At 37.4% G+C, this 21184-nt stretch overlaps 1 protein-coding gene across 5 annotated transcripts in view; it reads right to left on the bottom strand.

Annotated features, from left to right (window-relative positions):
• Positions 1-1564: 1564 nt before the first annotated feature.
• Positions 1565-21184, bottom strand: part of LOC129727727 (probable serine/threonine-protein kinase clkA) — a 317383-nt gene continuing 297763 nt past the window's right edge. For all 5 annotated transcript variants that reach the window (XM_055685830.1, XM_055685827.1, XM_055685825.1 and 2 more), the window contains one exon: positions 1565-1760. In XM_055685830.1, the coding sequence (XP_055541805.1) occupies positions 1580-1760 (181 nt within the window). In that variant the 3' untranslated portion in view covers positions 1565-1579. The remainder of the gene's footprint in view (positions 1761-21184) is intronic.

The raw sequence follows: 21184 nt of genomic DNA, 5'->3' as shown, positions 1-21184 counted from the left end.
GAATATTCGAAGAAAGGTTAATATTTTGGGACATGTGATTGAAATACAATGTCATGAAACGGGTTTGAGAATTCAACCTTTCGAAATTTTCAATCACAGGGAACTCGACCTTCTGTTATACACAGACTTCGCAGCCAACTATTTGAGTGTAAAGAACAATTGTGGGGCTAGCGCTACGATCCTACTGACACTAACAGTCTCTTCCGAGCCGAGACCCGAACCTACGACAACTGGCTTGGTAGGCTATCATCGTATCTCGAGACCAGCTGGGACGGTTCGAGATCGCAGATTCTATAGGCATTCGAATCCTAACCACTTTTCGTGACGGACGCAATTTAGATATTGCTTTCATCCCCGTAGAGTAAGCATGTATAAAACGTGCCCCGGGGCAGACGCCCCAGTTCATTTATTCGGAAACACACAAAAAACTAAGAGACTATTGGAAATTCGTAGCGAGTCATAGGATCAACCTTCTAAGCAAGTTTGATAATTGTCACTATCAGCAAAAAATAAACAAAAATCAATTTCGATTTCAGCTGCATCATATCTAATTTCTTGCAGCGTTTCCGTAACGGTTTTACATTAGTGTATAAAGTTTATTACCTGATATTTGAACTTATATATCTCAAATGAACCTCTAAGCAGCAATATCTAGTGAAGAAACGTTAAAAATTGAATAATTTGCTTAAATATTCAATACTTTCTGCCACACTATAGCTCCGGGCAATATGCCCCACCGCTAGCCGGGCTGATATGTTTATTGCTTTAGCGTTTATTTCTCAGACTTCAAGCGCTGTTTCACTTTGCCGGGGCGTTTGCCTCAATAGATTGGAAAGCTTGCGATTTAATCATATTTTTTAATAAAATTATGGCGTTTTGTGTAACAGTGTAACAGTGCATTATTACCAACTAAATAGTGTATCCAACTGCATGAAAGATTTGTTGTTTGTGATGAACATAGTTATAATATTGACAATATTCCTTAGGGGGGGGGGGGGGGCGTATTATACCTGTTTACCCTTTCAGTAGTATAAATTTGCAAATTTCCAGATCGATAATATTATTCGTATTCATACGCCAAAAGTGAAATATAAACCATCTTACAAATGTTTGTGATAACTATTATTCCTGAAACACTTGAGCGAATTTACAATTAAAAATATAGAATAAACACATTACCGCATTAAAAGAGTGCACCTGTAGTGTTTTCGCATGGCCAGGGTGTATGACAGATTTCAATAAAAGAAGTATAAATTCTGTTTATTTTCCGTGTAAAATGCGTTCCACCACAAGGGAGCGCTACAAAATTCACTGAGCACTAAGCAGTTTTCGAATCACAAATGACCTTCCTTTCTGTGCTCAATCCCTAAGTTCTTTTATCAATTCTCCGTTAACTGATTACCCCATCACCTTGGAAAAATGTGATTATCATAAAGAGGTTAACGAATTTTTACACGCATTCGACACTTTATTTATGGCTCATTAGCCAAAATTGTGATTGGTTTTTGGAATCTGATCTAAATCACTTTGGAACGGAACGGAATCAAATCAGGCCGTAGCCTTCTCTAACAAAATTACACTATACCTTTGATTTTGCCATATCGTTTATGTAATCGTTAATCAATAGCGCTTCATCGTCCAATGCCGTCACTAATGAATCGGTACAGGTGTTGTCAATCGATACTCTTAAATCGTTTTCATTTTGGTTTAACAGATTCGAGTGAAACCGTATGGAATCCGTGCTGGCAGCGTTAAATAATCTGAAATTACACAAATAAATTTTTAAATTTATAGTAATAGAACAATTATTATTATTAATTTAGGACGTAATTTTTGTAACATTAAAAAAACAAGAACTTTTCCATCTAGCGGTGTGGTCTAAAACCTACCAAACTGGCCCTTCTCATACAAAATCTATTATTTGTAAAATAGATAATCACACACTTGAATTCTAAAACAAACAACAGCCTCAAAATTTCCTCGCCTCTTTTCGCTAAAAATAATATATGTTGACAACCATCAGCGCAATTGTAACAAATATGGTATCAAACTGATTGGGTAGCAGATTCTTTCGGCAGGTTGGGCATTAGACTGCTTTAGGTTTTTTCCGGAAATCTACTGGCAAACCATCCCGAAATAGTGCTAGAGTAAGCATGCTGTTAGAGTTATTGATTATGCGAGGATTTATTTCCATCGAAGATACATCCATTATCAACAGAAAAACCTAAATTAATCCACCTTGCGGTCAGACCCAGCCTTTCTCATTCAATTTTTTATTTGTAAAAACAGATTTACATGAACGCTTCAATCCAATAAATGAATATTCACTCTTTAGGTTCTAAAATATTGATGTTGTAATCTATACATATAAAAATGCAGTCCGGTCTGTCTGTATGTCTGATCCATATAGGCTCGTAAACTACCGAACCGATCGACGTGAAAATTTGTATGTAGGGGTTTTTGGTGCCGATAAAGGTTCCTATGATAGTTTGAGACCCCTCCCTCTTCTGGAGGGGAGGGGTCCCATACAAATGAAACATAAATTTCTGCACGACTCAAGAACAAACCGAGCAAATGAAACCGAATTTGGCATGTGGATGTTTTAAGGGGTAACAAATATGTCCATAATAGTTAGATGAAACACAAATTTGTGCACATCTCGAGAACTAATCAACCAAATGGAACAAAATTTGGCAGGTAAATTTTTTTAGTGGTAACAAATATGTACATAATGGTTTGACACCCGAATCCCTCTTCTATAAGGGAGGGGTCCCATAAAAATGAAACACAAATTTCGCGCAGTTCAAGAACCAATCAAGAAAATACAACTAAATTTGGTATGTGAATGTTTTTAGAAGTAACAAATTTGTCCATAATGGTTCGACGCCCCTCCCTTTTCTGGAAGTACATTTTCTGCACATCTCGCGAACTAATCAACTAAATGGAACCATATTTTTTTTTTATTTTCGCTTATTTTCCGTCGGTCTAGTTACGCCACTGTTGTGGTCAATCACCGACGCCCAGGGAGGTGACTCCACACCCAGGACCCAAACTCACGACCCGTTTATTAACGGACCGGCGCCAACGGCTTTACTTCCTCATGCGATGGAAGGCGTGATCCCAGAGATTTTTCGCCTCAGAAAATCTCCCGGTGTCGGCTAGGATTGAATCTAGACCAGTTGGGTTGGTTGTGAGTGGATCACGCCACCTCACAACCATCGACACCTATGTCGGCGGTGGGATTCGAACCCAGGCGTCGAGCGTGGTTAGCGGAGACGTTACCAACCACACTAGGCCCCCGCTCATGGAACCATATTGGCAGGTGAATGTTTTTAGTGGTAACAAATATGTTTCATAATCGACCTCAGACAACATTTTGGATTGTAAGATGGCAACTTCCGGTTCATGGAAAACAGCCAAAAATGGCCGATTTCCATCCAATATGATAATATCCGGATCTAGAATAATACACAGGAGCTAAAATCGACCACAGATAGCATTTTAAATTCTAAGATGGCTCTTTCCGGTTTCTGAAAATAGCTGAAAATGACCAAATACCACCCAATATGAGTTTTTCTTTAACCAGTATGCCGTTCAAAATCCAGAAATTGTCTCCAAATGCCATTATGAAATCCAAAATGGCGACTTCCGGTGTCGGAAAAACAGCGCAAACGACCACATACCACCCAATATGGGTATACCAGAAAGATGCACAGAAGCTAAAAATTGATCACAAACACAGTCTTGAATATCAAGATGGTGACTTCCGGTGTCTGGCAAACAGCCGGAAATGACCAAATACCATTCAATATGAATGTTTTCGGAACCAGAATTACGCCCAGATGACAGAAATTGATTTCAAAGGCAATTTTAAAGACCAAAATGACGACTTTCGGCTTCTGAAAAACAGTCCAAAGTGACCAAATATCACCCAATATGAGTTTTTCTTATACCAGTATCCTAAATACCATTTTGAAATACAATATGGTGACTACCGGTTTGTGAAAAACAGCCTAAAATACTATCCAATATGAGTATCTCTGGAACCAGAATGATGCAAGGAGCTAACAATTGTCCTCAGGCACCATTTGGAATTGCTAAATGGCAACTTCTAGGCAATAGTGGGAAATGACCGAATAATACTCAATATGGATATTTCCGTAAACGTGATGATGCATAAAAACCAAACCTTGCCCCTGGACACCATTTTGAATTTAAAGACGACCAATTTTAGTTTCTGGAAAACAACCAAATAACTAAATACCTCCCAATATGGGTATTTCAGGTGTCAGATTGATGCCAGAAAATCTGCTGAAAATGACCGAATACCACTCAAAATAAATATATTTAGAGTTAAAGCGATGTACACAAGCCAACAGTCGAGGATGTTGTCATTTCGATTAAAACCAATCATTTCAAACGAGTTGTTATTTGACTTTGATCATATCCTGTGGCCGATTGGTTAAGCATTTGCAGACTTTAAACACATAGCAAGGAATCAATGAATTTGAAACGTTCAAATAGTACGATACGACACTTAAATTATGTTAAGGTCACATATATCCATCAGAGTAGGTATAGTTTTAAATAGTCTTCGAATTTCTTTTCTTTCCATAACTTTTGAGCCACATATCAAATTGTTATGAAGTTTGTTATTTGTGAGTTTGAGAGATGACTCGTTCGTATGACACTAGTTATGTTCAAATAAGTCATGTACTCTTTGAGATAATAGACTTTCGTTGTATTGTTAAAAATTTAATACATAACAGTTGCTTAAGTTCGATTATAATCAAATGGAATGGGAACGTATAGGGAAGCCAAACTTTGAAACCACGTGTTCAATCATAATTCATCAGTTAAGCCTTAACTAGCCCGCTCATCTGATATCAATATTGATCAAATCGGTTGTGTAGTTTCTGAGATAATGAAGTTTCGTGATTTTCACAAGTCGGTATATTACAGATGAAGTTACAGTTCGATTACAGTAAAATTCAATAGGGTCTTCTGAGGCAGCTAGACCATTGATTTGACACTAATTTTGTGGAAATCGGGTTAGCCATCTCTGAGAAAAGTGAGTGAGTCCAAGTAGTCATCGGAATATGTTCCTTTGCATAGCTGGATTTCACATTTTTAAACATAACAGGCAAAGTAATAGTCCGATTGCAAAACAAATCAATAGGGTCTTATGGGGCAACTGGACCTTCCATTTGACACTGATTTTATGAAAATCGGTTCAGCCATCTCTGAGAAACATGAGGGAGATTAAACAGTCTTCAGAACACGTTTCTTTTCATAACTTTGAGCAACATGTTCAATCTTTATAAAATTCAAAACTTAAGGGTTTTTCAGGTAGCCCGTTCTTTTGAAACCAATTTTGTTCAAATCGATTGTGTAGTTTTCGAGAGAATGATGTTTTATGATTTTTACTATTTGATACATAACTTCGAAACTAAAAATCCGATTACAATGAAATTGAATACTGTTTTATGGGACAACAAGACCTTTCATTTGCAATTAATTTAATGAAAATCGGTCCAACCATCTCTGAGAAAAGTGAGTGAGAATAAAAATCTGCACATACACACACACACACATACACACACACACATACAGAAAATGCTCAGCTCGTTGAGCTGAGTCGAGTAATATATGCCATTCGGCCCTTTGGAGCACTTTTATATTTTCGGTTTTGCAAGTGATTACTATACCTTTCTAGGAGAAAGGCGAAAATGATGCAGATTTGAGAGAGATCTTTAATCGGCTTTCCGACGAAGCCCTCGCGGCCACGGAAGTACATTCTGCTAGCAGGCAGTCCCGGACCAACAGCGGGAGCTAGCCTTGTCGTGGTCGTAATGCTATATGTCGGATTTCGTTTCGTGCTGTCAAGGCAGCTCTCATTGTTATGTTATTATCGAGTTTGCAAAAACTCGCATCAACACATCGGAGTTCTTAAAGCAGGAGATGGCAGCACTGCAACCTACTGCAATGTGTCATTTGCATCACGCTTAGTATACAAGTGTTAACAAAAATTCAATAAAGAATTACTTCTATCCATTGTCTTGAGTTAACCGCACGTGTTTTATTTTACTCTACTATTTGCCAATAGCAGGCACTATATACGCTTTGGCTCTCGCCTGATGCTGCGAACACGGAGTCTGCCGAGCTCACAACCAAAGCTGCCGCCTTAGAGAAGAGAGAAACAGAGGTGGGTCGGAGCAAGACGAAGTCGGTCCAAACAAATACATTCTAACAGTGTTGAGAAGTCACCATTTGTAATTGGCCACATAAACTTATTATTTACTAATACTTAAGCTACTAACAAACCCTTCTCATTCAAAAAATCGAACTTTTTTAGATGGTGTTAAAATCTCAAGAAAATACAACTAAATTTGGTATGTGAATGTTTTTAGAAGTAACAAATTTGTCCATAATGGTTCGACGCCCCTCCCTTTTCTGGAAGTACATTTTCTGCACATCTCGCGAACTAATCAACTAAATGGAACCATATTTTTTTTTTTCTTATTCTCGCTTATTTTCCGTCGGTCTAGTTCCGCCACTGTTGTGGCCAATCACCGACGCCCAGGGAGGCGACTCCACACCTAGGACCCAAACTCACGACCCGTTTATTAACGGACCGGCGCCAACGGCTTTACTTCCTCATGCGATGGAAGGCGTGATCCCAGAGATTTTTCGCCTCAGAAAATCTCCCGGTGTCGGCTAGGATTGAATCTAGACCAGTTGGGTTGGTTGTGAGTGGATCACGCCACCTCACAACCATCGACACCTATGTCGGCGGTGGGATTCGAACCCAGGCGTCGAGCGTGGTTAGCGGAGACGTTACCAACCACACTAGGCCCCCGCTCATGGAACCATATTGGCAGGTGAATGTTTTTAGTGGTAACAAATATGTTTCATAATCGACCTCAGACAACATTTTGGATTGTAAGATGGCAACTTCCGGTTCATGGAAAACAGCCAAAAATGGCCGATTTCCACCCAATATAATAATATCCGGATCTAGAATAATACACAGGAGCTAAAATCGACCACAGATAGCATTTTAAATTCTAAGATGGCGACTTCCGGTTTCTGAAAATAGCTGAAAATGACCAAATACCACCCAATATGAGTTTCTCTTTAACCAGTATGCCGTTCAAAATCCAGAAATTGTCTCCAAATACCATTATGAAATCCAAAATGGCGACTTCCGGTGTCGGAAAAACAGCGCAAACGACCACATACCACCCAATATGGGTATACCAGAAAGATGCACAGAAGCTAAAAATTGATCACAAACACAGTCTTGAATATCAAGATGGCGACTTCCGGTGTCTGGCAAACAGCCAGAAATGACCAAATACCATTCAATATGAATGTTTTCGGAACCAGAATTACGCCCAGATGACAGAAATTGATTTCAAAGGCAATTTTAAAGACCAAAATGACGACTTTCGGCTTCTGAAAAACAGTCCAAAGTGACCAAATATCACCCAATATGAGTTTTTCTTATACCAGTATCCTAAATACCATTTTGAAATACAATATGGTGACTACCGGTTTGTGAAAAACAGCCTAAAATACTATCCAATATGAGTATCTCTGGAACCAGAATGATGCAAGGAGCTAACAATTGTCCTCAGGCACCATTTGGAATTGCTAAATGGCAACTTCTAGGCAACAGTGGGAAATGACCGAATAATACTCAATATGGATATTTCCGTAAACGTGATGATGCATAAAAACCAAACCTTGACCCTGGACACCATTTTGAATTTAAAGACGACCAATTTTAGTTTCTGGAAAACAACCAAATAACTAAATACCTCCCAATATGGGTATTTCAGGTGTCAGATTGATGCCAGAAAATCTGCTGAAAATGACCGAATACCACTCAAAATAAATATATTTAGAGTTAAAGCGATGTACACAAGCCAACAGTCGAGGATGTTGTCATTTCGATTAAAACCAATCATTTCAAACGAGTTGTTATTTGACTTTGATCATATCCTGTGGCCGATTGGTTAAGCATTTGCAGACTTTAAACACATAGCAAGGAATCAATGAATTTGAAACGTTCAAATAGTACGATACCACACTTAAATTATGTTAAGGCCACATATATCCATCAGAGTAGGTATAGTTTTAAATAGTCTTCGAATTTCTTTTCTTTCCATAACTTTTGAGCCACATATCAAATTGTTATGAAGTTTGTTATTTGTGAGTTTGAGAGATGACTCGTTCGTATGACACTAGTTATGTTCAAATAAGTCATGTACTCTTTGAGATAATAGACTTTCGTTGTATTGTTAAAAATTTAATACATAACAGTTGCTTAAGTTCGATTATAATCAAATGGAATGGGAACGTATAGGGCAGCCAAACTTTGAAACCACGTGTTCAATCATAATTCATCAGTTAAGCCTTAACTAGCCCGCTCATCTGATATCAATATTGATCAAATCGGTTGTGTAGTTTCTGAGATAATGAAGTTTCGTGATTTTCACAAGTCGGTATATTACAGATGAAGTTACAGTTCGATTACAGTAAAATTCAATAGGGTCTTCTGAGGCAGCTAGACCATTGATTTGACACTAATTTTGTGGAAATCGGGTTAGCCATCTCTGAGAAAAGTGAGTGAGTCCAAGTAGTCATCGGAATATGTTCCTTTGCATAGCTGGATTTCACATTTTTAAACATAACAGGCAAAGTAATAGTCCGATTGCAAAACAAATCAATAGGGTCTTATGGGGCAACTGGACCTTCCATTTGACACTGATTTTATGAAAATCGGTTCAGCCATCTCTGAGAAACATGAGAGAGATTAAACAGTCTTCAGAACACGTTTCTTTTCATAACTTTTGAGCAGCATGTTCAATCTTCATAAAATTCAAAACTTAAGGGTTTTTCAAGTAGCCCGTTCTTTTGAAACCAATTTTGTTCAAATCGATTGTGTAGTTTTCGAGAGAATGATGTTTTATGGTTTTTACTATTTGATACATAACCTCGAAACTAAAAATCCGATTACAATGAAATTGAATACTGTTTTATGGGACAACAAGACCTTTCATTTGCAATTCATTTAATGAAAATCGGTCCAGCCATCTCTGAGAAAAGTGAGTGAGAATAAAAATCTGCACATACACACACACACACACACACACACACACACACACACACACACACACATACACACACACACACACACATACAGAAAATGCTCAGCTCGTCGAGCTGAGTCGAGTAATATATGCCATTCGGCCCTTTGGAGCACTTTTATATTTTCGGTTTTGCAAGTGATTACTATACCTTTCTAGGAGAAAGGCAAAAATGATGCAGATTTGAGAGAGATCTTTAATCGGCTTTCCGACGAAGCCCTCGCGGCCACGGAAGTACATTCTGCTAGCAGGCAGTCCCGGACCAACAGCGGGAGCTAGCCTTGTCGTGGTCGTAATGCTATATGTCGGATTTCGTTTCGTGCTGTCAAGGCAGCTCTCATTGTTATGTTATTATCGAGTTTGCAAAAACTCGCATCAACACATCGGAGTTCTTAAAGCAGGAGATGGCAGCACTGCAACCTAGTGCAATGTGTCATTTGCATCACGCTTAGTATACAAGTGTTAACAAAAATTCAATAAAGAATTACTTCTATCCATTGTCTTGAGTTAACCGCACGTGTTTTATTTTACTCTACTATTTGCCAATAGCAGGCACTATATACGCTTTGGCTCTCGCCTGATGCTGCGAACACGGAGTCTGCCGAGCTCACAACCAAAGCTGCCGCCTTAGAGAAGAGAGAAACAGAGGTGGGTCGGAGCAAGACGAAGTCGGTCCAAACAAATACATTCTAACAGTGTTGAGAAGTCACCATTTGTAATTGGCCACATAAACTTATTATTTACTAATACTTAAGCTACTAACAAACCCTTCTCATTCAAAAAATCGAACTTTTTTAGATGGTGTTAAAATCTCAAGAAAATACAACTAAATTTGGTATGTGAATGTTTTTAGAAGTAACAAATTTGTCCATAATGGTTCGACGCCCCTCCCTTTTCTGGAAGTACATTTTCTGCACATCTCGCGAACTAATCAACTAAATGGAACCATTTTTTTTTTTTCCTATTCTCGCTTATTTTCCGTCGGTCTAGTTCCGCCACTGTTGTGGCCAATCACCGACGCCCAGGGAGGCGACTCCACACCCAGGACCCAAACTCACGACCCGTTTATTAACGGACCGGCGCCAACGGCTTTACTTCCTCATGCGATGGAAGGCGTGATCCCAGAGATTTTTCGCCTCAGAAAATCTCCCGGTGTCGGCTAGGATTGAATCTAGACCAGTTGGGTTGGTTGTGAGTGGATCACGCCACCTCACAACCATCGACACCTATGTCGGCGGTGGGATTCGAACCCAGGCGTCGAGCGTGGTTAGCGGAGACGTTACCAACCACACTAGGCCCCCGCTCATGGAACCATATTGGCAGGTGAATGTTTTTAGTGGTAACAAATATGTTTCATAATCGACCTCAGACAACATTTTGGATTGTAAGATGGCAACTTCCGGTTCATGGAAAACAGCCAAAAATGGCCGATTTCCACCCAATATAATAATATCCGGATCTAGAATAATACACAGGAGCTAAAATCGACCACAGATAGCATTTTAAATTCTAAGATGGCGACTTCCGGTTTCTGAAAATAGCTGAAAATGACCAAATACCACCCAATATGAGTTTCTCTTTAACCAGTATGCCGTTCAAAATCCAGAAATTGTCTCCAAATGCCATTATGAAATCCAAAATGGCGACTTCCGGTGTCGGAAAAACAGCGCAAACGACCACATACCACCCAATATGGGTATACCAGAAAGATGCACAGAAGCTAAAAATTGATCACAAACACAGTCTTGAATATCAAGATGGTGACTTCCGGTGTCTGGCAAACAGCCAGAAATGACCAAATACCATTCAATATGAATGTTTTCGGAACCAGAATTACGCCCAGATGACAGAAATTGATTTCAAAGGCAATTTTAAAGACCAAAATGACGACTTTCGGCTTCTGAAAAACAGTCCAAAGTGACCAAATATCACCCAATATGAGTTTTTCTTATACCAGTATCCTAAATACCATTTTGAAATACAATATGGTGACTACCGGTTTGTGAAAAACAGCCTAAAATACTATCCAATATGAGTATCTCTGGAACCAGAATGATGCAAGGAGCTAACAATTGTCCTCAGGCACCATTTGGAATTGCTAAATGGCAACTTCTAGGCAACAGTGGGAAATGACCGAATAATACTCAATATGGATATTTCCGTAAACGTGATGATGCATAAAACCCAAACCTTGACCCTGGACACCATTTTGAATTTAAAGACGACCAATTTTAGTTTCTGGAAAACAACCAAATAACTAAATACCTCCCAATATGGGTATTTCAGGTGTCAGATTGATGCCAGAAAATCTGCTGAAAATGACCGAATACCACTCAAAATAAATATATTTAGAGTTAAAGCGACGTACACAAGCCAACAGTCGAGGATGTTGTCATTTCGATTAAAACCAATCATTTCAAACGAGTTGTTATTTGACTTTGATCATATCCTGTGGCCGATTGGTTAAGCATTTGCAGACTTTAAACACATAGCAAGGAATCAATGAATTTGAAACGTTCAAATAGTACGATACCACACTTAAATTATGTTAAGGCCACATATATCCATCAGAGTAGGTATAGTTTTAAATAGTCTTCGAATTTCTTTTCTTTCCATAACTTTTGAGCCACATATCAAATTGTTATGAAGTTTGTTATTTGTGAGTTTGAGAGATGACTCGTTCGTATGACACTAGTTATGTTCAAATAAGTCATGTACTCTTTGAGATAATAGACTTTCGTTGTATTGTTAAAAATTTAATACATAACAGTTGCTTAAGTTCGATTATAATCAAATGGAATGGGAACGTATAGGGCAGCCAAACTTTGAAACCACGTGTTCAATCATAATTCATCAGTTAAGCCTTAACTAGCCCACTCATCTGATATCAATATTGATCAAATCGGTTGTGTAGTTTCTGAGATAATGAAGTTTCGTGATTTTCACAAGTCGGTATATTACAGATGAAGTTACAGTTCGATTACAGTAAAATTCAATAGGGTCTTCTGAGGCAGCTAGACCATTGATTTGACACTAATTTTGTGGAAATCGGGTTAGCCATCTCTGAGAAAAGTGAGTGAGTCCAAGTAGTCATCGGAATATGTTCCTTTGCATAGCTGGATTTCACATTTTTAAACATAACAGGCAAAGTAATAGTCCGATTGCAAAACAAATCAATAGGGTCTTATGGGGCAACTGGACCTTCCATTTGACACTGATTTTATGAAAATCGGTTCAGCCATCTCTGAGAAACATGAGAGAGATTAAACAGTCTTCAGAACACGTTTCTTTTCATAACTTTTGAGCAGCATGTTCAATCTTCATAAAATTCAAAACTTAAGGGTTTTTCAAGTAGCCCGTTCTTTTGAAACCAATTTTGTTCAAATCGATTGTGTAGTTTTCGAGAGAATGATGTTTTATGGTTTTTACTATTTGATACATAACCTCGAAACTAAAAATCCGATTACAATGAAATTGAATAGTGTTTTATGGAACAACAAGACCTTTCATTTGCAATTCATTTAATGAAAATCGGTCCAGCCATCTCTGAGAAAAGTGAGTAAGAATAAAAATCTGCACATACACACACACATACACACACACACACATACAGAAAATGCTCAGCTCGTCGAGCTGAGTCGAGTAATATATGCCATTCGGCCCTTTGGAGCACTTTTATATTTTTGGTTTTGCAAGTGATTACTATACCTTTCTAGGAGAAAGGCAAAAATGATGCAGATTTGAGAGAGATCTTTAATCGGCTTTCCGACGAAGCCCTCGCGGCCACGGAAGTACATTCTGCTAGCAGGCAGTCCCGGACCAACAGCGGGAGCTAGCCTTGTCGTGGTCGTAATGCTATATGTCGGATTTCGTTTCGTGCTGTCAAGGCAGCTCTCATTGTTATGTTATTATCGAGTTTGCAAAAACTCGCATCAACACATCGGAGTTCTTAAAGCAGGAGATGGCAGCACTGCAACCTACTGCAATGTGTCATTTGCATCACGCTTAGTATACAAGTGTTAACAAAAATTCAATAAAGGATTACTTCTATCCATTGTCTTGAGTTAACCGCACGGGTTTTTTTTTTTACTCTACTATTTGCCAATAGCAGGCACTATATACGCTTTGGCTCTCGCCTGATGCTGCGAACACGGAGTCTGCCGAGCTCACAACCAAAGCTGCCGCCTTAGAGAAGAGAGAAACAGAGGTGGGTCGGAGCAAGACGAAGTCGGTCCAAACAAATACATTCTAACAGTGTTGAGAAGTCACCATTTGTAATTGGCCACATAAACTTATTATTTACTAATACTTAAGCTACTAACAAACCCTTCTCATTCAAAAAATCGAACTTTTTTAGATGGTGTTAAAATCTGTCACAGATAATCCAGTTTGATAAATTTCCGATGGAAGATTAAAGTTAGATCACTTGCAAATATTAGCTTACTTGCAAAATCCTACGCCCTTGTGAGCTGCCTTTCGACAGTTAATCAGAACATACGAAAAACTTGCGTGTAGGCATGTTTTTGAGCTCTTACTTCATTTTATTTATCAATTCCCCCTCCATGGTGCTCCAAATACCGTTATTATAAAATAAAATACGCCATTAAAACTGTTAATGCCAGTTGGTTAGTATTACTGTCCTGCACTACTGAGCCAAATTTGAAAATCATCGTTGGACGAATTTGTGAGTTTCGCCCTTTTTAAGTTTTAGGAAGGATAAAAATATACTTAAACAACCCTTTCTCAACGAACATAAATCATAGTAGGTATTGTTTTGCAGGCAACATATGCCGATTGATGACCTTTGTGGAAGATTTCAGCTATATTAGGCCCGTTGGAAAAAAATTTCAGATCGAAAAAACCCCGGGTAAAACAACCATTTATTAACCTAAACATCATTTGAACCTCAGTTCACACTGGAATTCGAAAACTAGACCAATGGAAACTTTAAATCTTGAAGGCTTAATACGGACATGTTCTAATTATAAAAAATATACCGTAAACTGAGGTGAGTTTAATCAGCTCCCCGACTTTGATCACTCTACCTCTTTTTTTAAATTGTGAAAAAAAAGTTCTCGTAGTGCTTGGGATTTGTCGTATTCTCAATTGATTGTGTTTTGATGTGTCTACATTGCTACTCCTTATTGATTTCCTGCTGTTTAAAGAGTGTTTTTCATGTTAAAAAAATAATTGAAAATAAAGTGTATTTTTGGCGATTTTTGTTGAATACAAACAATAGGTTCAAGCAGAGTCAAAACAACATGCTACAATACGTAAAGTATTCTTTTATTTCGTTCCCAGATTAGTTCTTAAGATTAACAAATATTATAGCAACGATTTTCATTATTATTTTTAAAAGTTTTTCCTCGAAGGCAATGTTGAGTTCCAATAATCTCCGAGGCGTATTACATATTTACTTCTTAACAACAACCCAAAACGTAACGTAACATGCAAATTTGGACAAAAGCATAAGCCATATTCCTCGAGGACTAGTTTTTGATGGTTCTCAATCTTTCATATGTTTTCTAAAAAATTGTATGAATCTTGCACATTCGCCAATATAAACTGTTCACGTGGAATGTGAATGACCTTAAATTGCCTCTCACATTTATAAACTCATTTAAGTCGTTCTAGATTATTTAAATTTATTAATGCAGTAAAGTTTCACTCCATATTAATCATGACAATGAAGTGATCAAAGTCACGGCGGAGTAAATGATTGATGAAAAAATTTTAGAGCATGTTTGAAAACAGCAGAATTGTTGCTAAACTTTTGAAGTAGTAACTGGATCTTGTTCAATGCATGCCAGTACTCATTTTAAAAATATCAAATAGTTATGTATTCAGTATATGTATTTTTAAAATATTTAAGATATATTAAAAAAGTGATCAAAGTCACCCCAGTTTACGGTATAGTAAACTGGGGTGACATTGATTAGCGGGGTGACTTTGATCACTCTACCCCTTTTTTTGAATTTGTGATAAAAAGCGCTCGAAGAGCTTGATATTTGTCGTAATCTTCACTGATTATGTTTAGATATGTCCACATTGGTACTATCCATGCATTTTCTGCTATTAAAAGAGTGTTTTTTGTTCTAAAATATGAATTTGAAAATAAGGTGGATTTTGAGCGATTTTTATTGCATACAAACAATCGGTTCAAGCAGATACAAAACAACAAGCTGCGATGCGTAAAGTTTGCTAATTTTAAGCCCAGATTAGTTCTTGAGATAAAAAAATTAAAAATATAGTTTTCATTATTGTATTTCTCATTTTTTTCCTCAAAGAAATTATTATTATTATTATTATTATATATTGGTTATTTCATCCAACTTAAGTCTTAATGAATAAAAATATATATGTGGCTGGGAAAAGCCGCCTTGAGAAGCCATGAAGGCAACTATCAAGCTGGCATGAAAACCCAGCATCTTTTACGAGTATTACATGGCTAATATACAATAACGAAAATAATATAAATTAACAAACATTTCATTTTTGTGCCGTGTCAAATAAATGTTATGTGAAGAAAAAAAAACATTTCATCGAGCACAATAAATTACTGAACCTAACAATTAAAATTATCGTAGTACCGGTTGTATACCAGAGTCATTCGGCGAACAGGTTCATTCAAGCCGTAGTTTGTTCGGTGCGCATTAGTTTGCAGTAAATGCTGGCTACGTCGTGGGCGAAGTGGGTAATACAGCTGTAGCGAAGTTAGAATAGCAGGACAATCATACCGATTCGTCAAGATTTTGTGTGTCGTTTTGGCAATAATTTCTTGGCACCGCTGTTCGAGCGGTGAGATTCCAACCAATGAGCAGAGACTTCCATAAGGTGGCAGATTATCAGGGTCTCTCCAAGGCAATGTACGACAGATCCTTCTGATGAAAAGTTTCTGAACGCGCTCGATTCGTTGAATCCAAACATCAAAGTGCGGGTCCCACACCACGCACGCCGTTTGCAAAATTGAGCGCACCAAAGAACAGTAGAGAGTTAGCAAGGTGCCGTGATCGATGAACTCCTTTCCAATTCTGAAGATAAGACCTAGTTGTCGATTTGCTTTGGTGATGATCATCGTAAAATGCTGCCTGAATGTTAAATGAGAGTCCAACAAAACACCCAAATCAGTGACAAGTTGAATCCCAATAATCTCAATGGTGTATTACATGTTTTCTTCCTAACGACAACTCAAGACATCACGTAACATGCAACTTAAGACTATTGGGTAAGCCATATTCTAACTTATCCACACAGTTTTTGGTGATTTCAGACCCCCTTCCCTCTTCGTGGACAGTCGTTCATGTATATTCTATAATGTGAATGTGAATAGCCCCTGAATTGCTTTTCATATTTATAAACTTATTTAAGTCATTTTGAATTGTTCAAATTTATTAAAGCAGTATCAGTAAGTATCACTTCAAATTCATCAAAACAATGAAGTGATCAAAGTCCCCCTTGGAATGATGATGGATGTGAAAATTTTAGAGCACATTTAAAAACAGCAGAACTGTTGCTAAACTATAGTGACTGGATCTCGCTCAATGCATGCCAGTACTAATTTTAAAAATATCAAACAATTCGGTATTCAGTCCGGACGTGTTTTTAGTCGCTCCTGGCGTGTATAAGCCTGTTTATACTCATTTTTTTTTGCGCGTAGTTTATTTCATTCGGTAGTGTTCTGTTTTGTTATGTTTTTATGCCAAACATGAGTGAACATTTCGAAGTTTGTGTCGACTCTAACACCGAAGAGCTGTGGTCGCGCGTTGGGTGCAGTCGTAAATTTTACCCCTCCTGTGTGGGGTTGCCGTCTAACCGTGGCTCGCTGCAACTCCTTTTTGATAAAACCTCTAGTCTTGGTCTTAATCAAATAAATCATGTGAAAAATGGACAAAATTGTTATCTAGATCTGTTAATGTCCAACATTAGTGAAGACTTTTGTGTGACGAATTCATTACAACCATTATGGAAGAACGAAGTTTATCATACAGCAATAGAGTTTTCTTTATTTGTGCATGTGAATAAAAGACCTGACGAATATGAATTCGAAGATGTTTTTGACTTTCAGTCAGCAAACTATGATGAATTAAAACATAAACTAAATAGTATCAACTGGCAAGATGTATTGTTTGAAGACGGAAACGTCGATTCGGCTATAGAAAATTTTTATAACATATTATCTGATTTATTTATTAGCGAAATACCATTGAAAAGAATAAGACGTCATGGCAATTCCAAATACCCAGTCTAGTACAATAGACAAATTAAAAACTTAAAAAACAAAAAACAAAAAGCACATAAAAAAAACAAAACTCATAAAAATCGTGATGCCTTAACAACTTATCTTAACATTTGCGGCGAATTAAACGATGCCATTAGTAACGCGTTTGAAGAGTTCACATTAAAGACTGAGCTTGAAATCAAATCCTGTCCAAAAATTTTTTTCAAATATGTTAAATCAAAGATAAAATCTGAAAATTTTCCTTCAAAAATGCAACTGCATGACAAAGTTGAAGAGAACCCGGCATACATCTCTGATCTATTTGCTGATTTTTTTCAACAAAATTATACAACTTTCTCCGAATCTGATCGTAACTATACATTCTTCACCAACTTTCCTGAGTTTCCCAACTATTTCAATATTGAACATGTCAGCGCATGTGAAATTGAAGATACTTTAAAAGCTCTGGATGCGTCTAAAGGTCCGGGACCAGACGGAATTCCGCCAGCATTCATGAAACATTTAGCTAAAGAGCTAACTTCCCCACTGTTCTTGATTTTCAATATGTCGCTGGAATCCGGTTGCTTTCCGAAATTCTGGAAAAACTCATATCTAGTGCCTGTGTTCAAATCTGGTAAAAAAACCGACATTAGCAACTATCGAGGCATAGTCATTCTTTCCTGTATACCTAAGCTTTTTGAAGCAATAATAAACAAAAAGTTATTCCACCAAATAAAAAATAGAATTACCCCAACGCAACACGGTTTTTTCAAAGGGCGCTCAACAACAACTAACTTACTCGAGTTTATTAACTTCTCTTTGAACGCAATGGATAAAGGTAATTATATTGAAACCTTATATACTGACTTCAGTGAGCCTTCGACCGCATTGATATACCCCTGCTTCTCTTCAAGTTACGAAAAATTGGAATTCATCCACAATTACTCAAATGGATTGAATCGTATTTGACAGATCGTCAACAAACAGTCAAATTTAAAGGTAGAATATCGAAACCTATTCAGGTAACCTCAGGAGTTCCTCAAGGCTCTCACTTGGGCCCTCTGCTATTTATATTATTTGTAAACGACATTTCCTTTATTCTAAAACATGTAAAAATTCTTATTTATGCCGACAATATTAAACTTTTCATTGAAATTAAAAACGCTGATGATGTAAATATTTTTCGTAACGAGATAAAATATTTTTACATTTGGTGTAAAAAAGCCTTCTTCAGCTAAACGTTAAAAAATGTAGTTCGATGGCTTTTGGCAGAAAAAGAAACATGCCAAGCAATATGATTTCCTTAGGAGATCAGGTATTAGAGAAAAGTGAACGAGTTAGGGACCTAGGAGTCATACTCGACTCAAAATTAACATTCACTGATCACTACAATACAATTATTAATAAGGCTAGTAACATGCTCAGTTTTATAAAACGTTTCTGCTATAATTTCCAAGATCCATACACAATAAAAACACTTTATAATTCCTATGTCAGGTCACTTTTAGAATACTGTAGCATTGTATGGTCTCCGTTTTCTGCAACACATGTAAACAGAATAGAATCAGTGCAAAAACAATTCCTGTTATATGCACTTCGTAATCTACGATGGACGTCATTTCCCCTACCATCATATGACGAACGCTGCAGACTTATTGACATCCAATCATTAAAAGCCCGTCGTGAATTCGCAATGATGTCATTTGTTAACGATATCGTATCTCAACGTGTCGATTCACCCGAAATATTATCAAAACTCAATCTTTATGTACCTTCTAGAAATTTACGAACTCGGACTTTGTTTTCTTTAAATCATCAACGAAACGATTATGCTAAATACGGGCCAATTAATCAAATGATGTTAGTGTATAACCAACACTGTGAAGCAATTGACTTTTCTATGTCGAGAACTAAATTAAAACAATATTTCAATTCAACGCGCAATTAAAATCGATAGAAAACATTCATTGTAATAATCCGTCAAGTGAAGAAATTATTATTCAATTATGTATAAACTCTTTTTTTTTTGCTCCCACTAGTATAAATAGCATATAGCATGTAAGTTAGTTTTAAACATATGTAGTCTACTTTTGTTTGACGAAATAAATAAATAAATAAATAAATCGCGTTACAAAAGCTGCTGACTAAAGAACTGCTAACCCAACAAAAACAAACAAAAGAACTGTCGACCCAACATTGTACCTGCTACCATGCTGCGGCCCATGCCAAACTTCTGTACCGATGATGTTTGAGTTGAAAGAGCAGACCGAACCGCAAAAGCTGCTGGTGTATCAGATTGATTAAAACACACAGGTGGTGCACAAATTCAAACTCCAATATCCAAACCAGCCGTACCAACCGTATTTGCAACGGAAGATATTAATAATCTAGAAACTCTGCTTAAAAATCTTAAGCATGAGTTAGCCGCCATCAACAAAAACCACAGTATATCGGGTGCAATTTCTTCATTAAGGAATCATTTAACGTCACTGGTTGACCTTACTATGATTGAATTGCGAAAAGAAATAAAAAACGGAATTAGTCATCTTGGCAAACAAAGACCTCATGACGATCCAAATATCAAACTCAAACAGAATAACGTCACCAACTTCTACAATGATCAACAACACACCTACTCTAATCGATTCCATGCTAATCAACTGTTTTTTTTTTTTTTTTTTTGGTGATACGGTGAACATGGTAGCTTGTGTACCACTAGTGTCTAATTCAAAAAGCTTTTTTTTGTGTGAAATAAAGTGCTATAGGTGATCTAGTGCTAGTGATCCGACGGCCAAATTGGATATCTTAACGGATAAGTAGAAGTGTCTTTGCATGCTTTTGATTTATTCTGTTTTTTATTGATTTAATTTGTGCCAGCGCCGACCACCGCGTCTATATCACATAGACGCTACGGCTGCTGATTGAAATTTCATTGTTGGTTTTTTTCTATTGTTCGCTGCCTATAGCCTCTGCCGTTGCTGCTGGACGATACCAGCGTATTTGTCTGCAGCGGCGTCTGCTTGTTTGTATCGGGATAATGGATTGTGCAAAATGTGGCAATACCATTCGCATTAGCGATGATCCTGTTGTTTGCGTTGGTAAATGCAAGTCTCAATTCCATAGAGTTTGCACACCACTGACAAAAATAGCAGCGAAAGTCGTAAATGATAATGATAATATTGTGTTTAAATGTGTATCATGTCTATCAGCCCAAGATGACGGCGGAAACATTGATGCTTTGAGTGGTGAGCTGACCAAGATTATGGGTGTATTGTCATCTATGTCTCAGTCGCTTACCGATAACCAAAGCAAAATTGAATCAAAGATAAACACGGCAATTTCATATCGAGATAATTTTGAAATCGGTCAGTGACTCTCTGCGTGAGAGTATGGTATGCATTGAAACCAGTGTTGCCAGTAAGCTGAATGATTTCAAAAAATATCTTGAAGTTAAAGATCGGGAAAATAATGCAGCCTCAATGAACAGAAAGAGAGCACGTAATGAGAGAACGGTTCACTCTGAATCGGACTCAAATCCCAGTAAGAAAATGTTTTTAGCACGCGATGAACTGATTGTGGACGATTCGAGACGCGATGACGAGGTTTTTTGTTGCAATAAACAAACCTACGCGAACGTTTTAGCGGGGTCAACTGGGACCGTTTCTAAAAAAATTCAAAGAAAAGAGAACCGTAAGGCTCGGCCGGTCAATGTGATCAAACCAGTCGAGTCTTCTCAATCTAGTGAAAACACTAGATTATTTTTGAAAGAAAAATTGGTTCCGAAAATACACAAAATTATTAATTTTAGGAA

Source organism: Wyeomyia smithii, chromosome 3, assembly GCF_029784165.1.
Source record: "Wyeomyia smithii strain HCP4-BCI-WySm-NY-G18 chromosome 3, ASM2978416v1, whole genome shotgun sequence".
Classification (NCBI taxonomy): Eukaryota; Metazoa; Arthropoda; class Insecta; order Diptera; family Culicidae; genus Wyeomyia; species Wyeomyia smithii.
The sequence above is the reverse complement of the archived record's forward strand: the minus strand, read 5'-3'. Positions and strand labels throughout refer to the sequence as shown.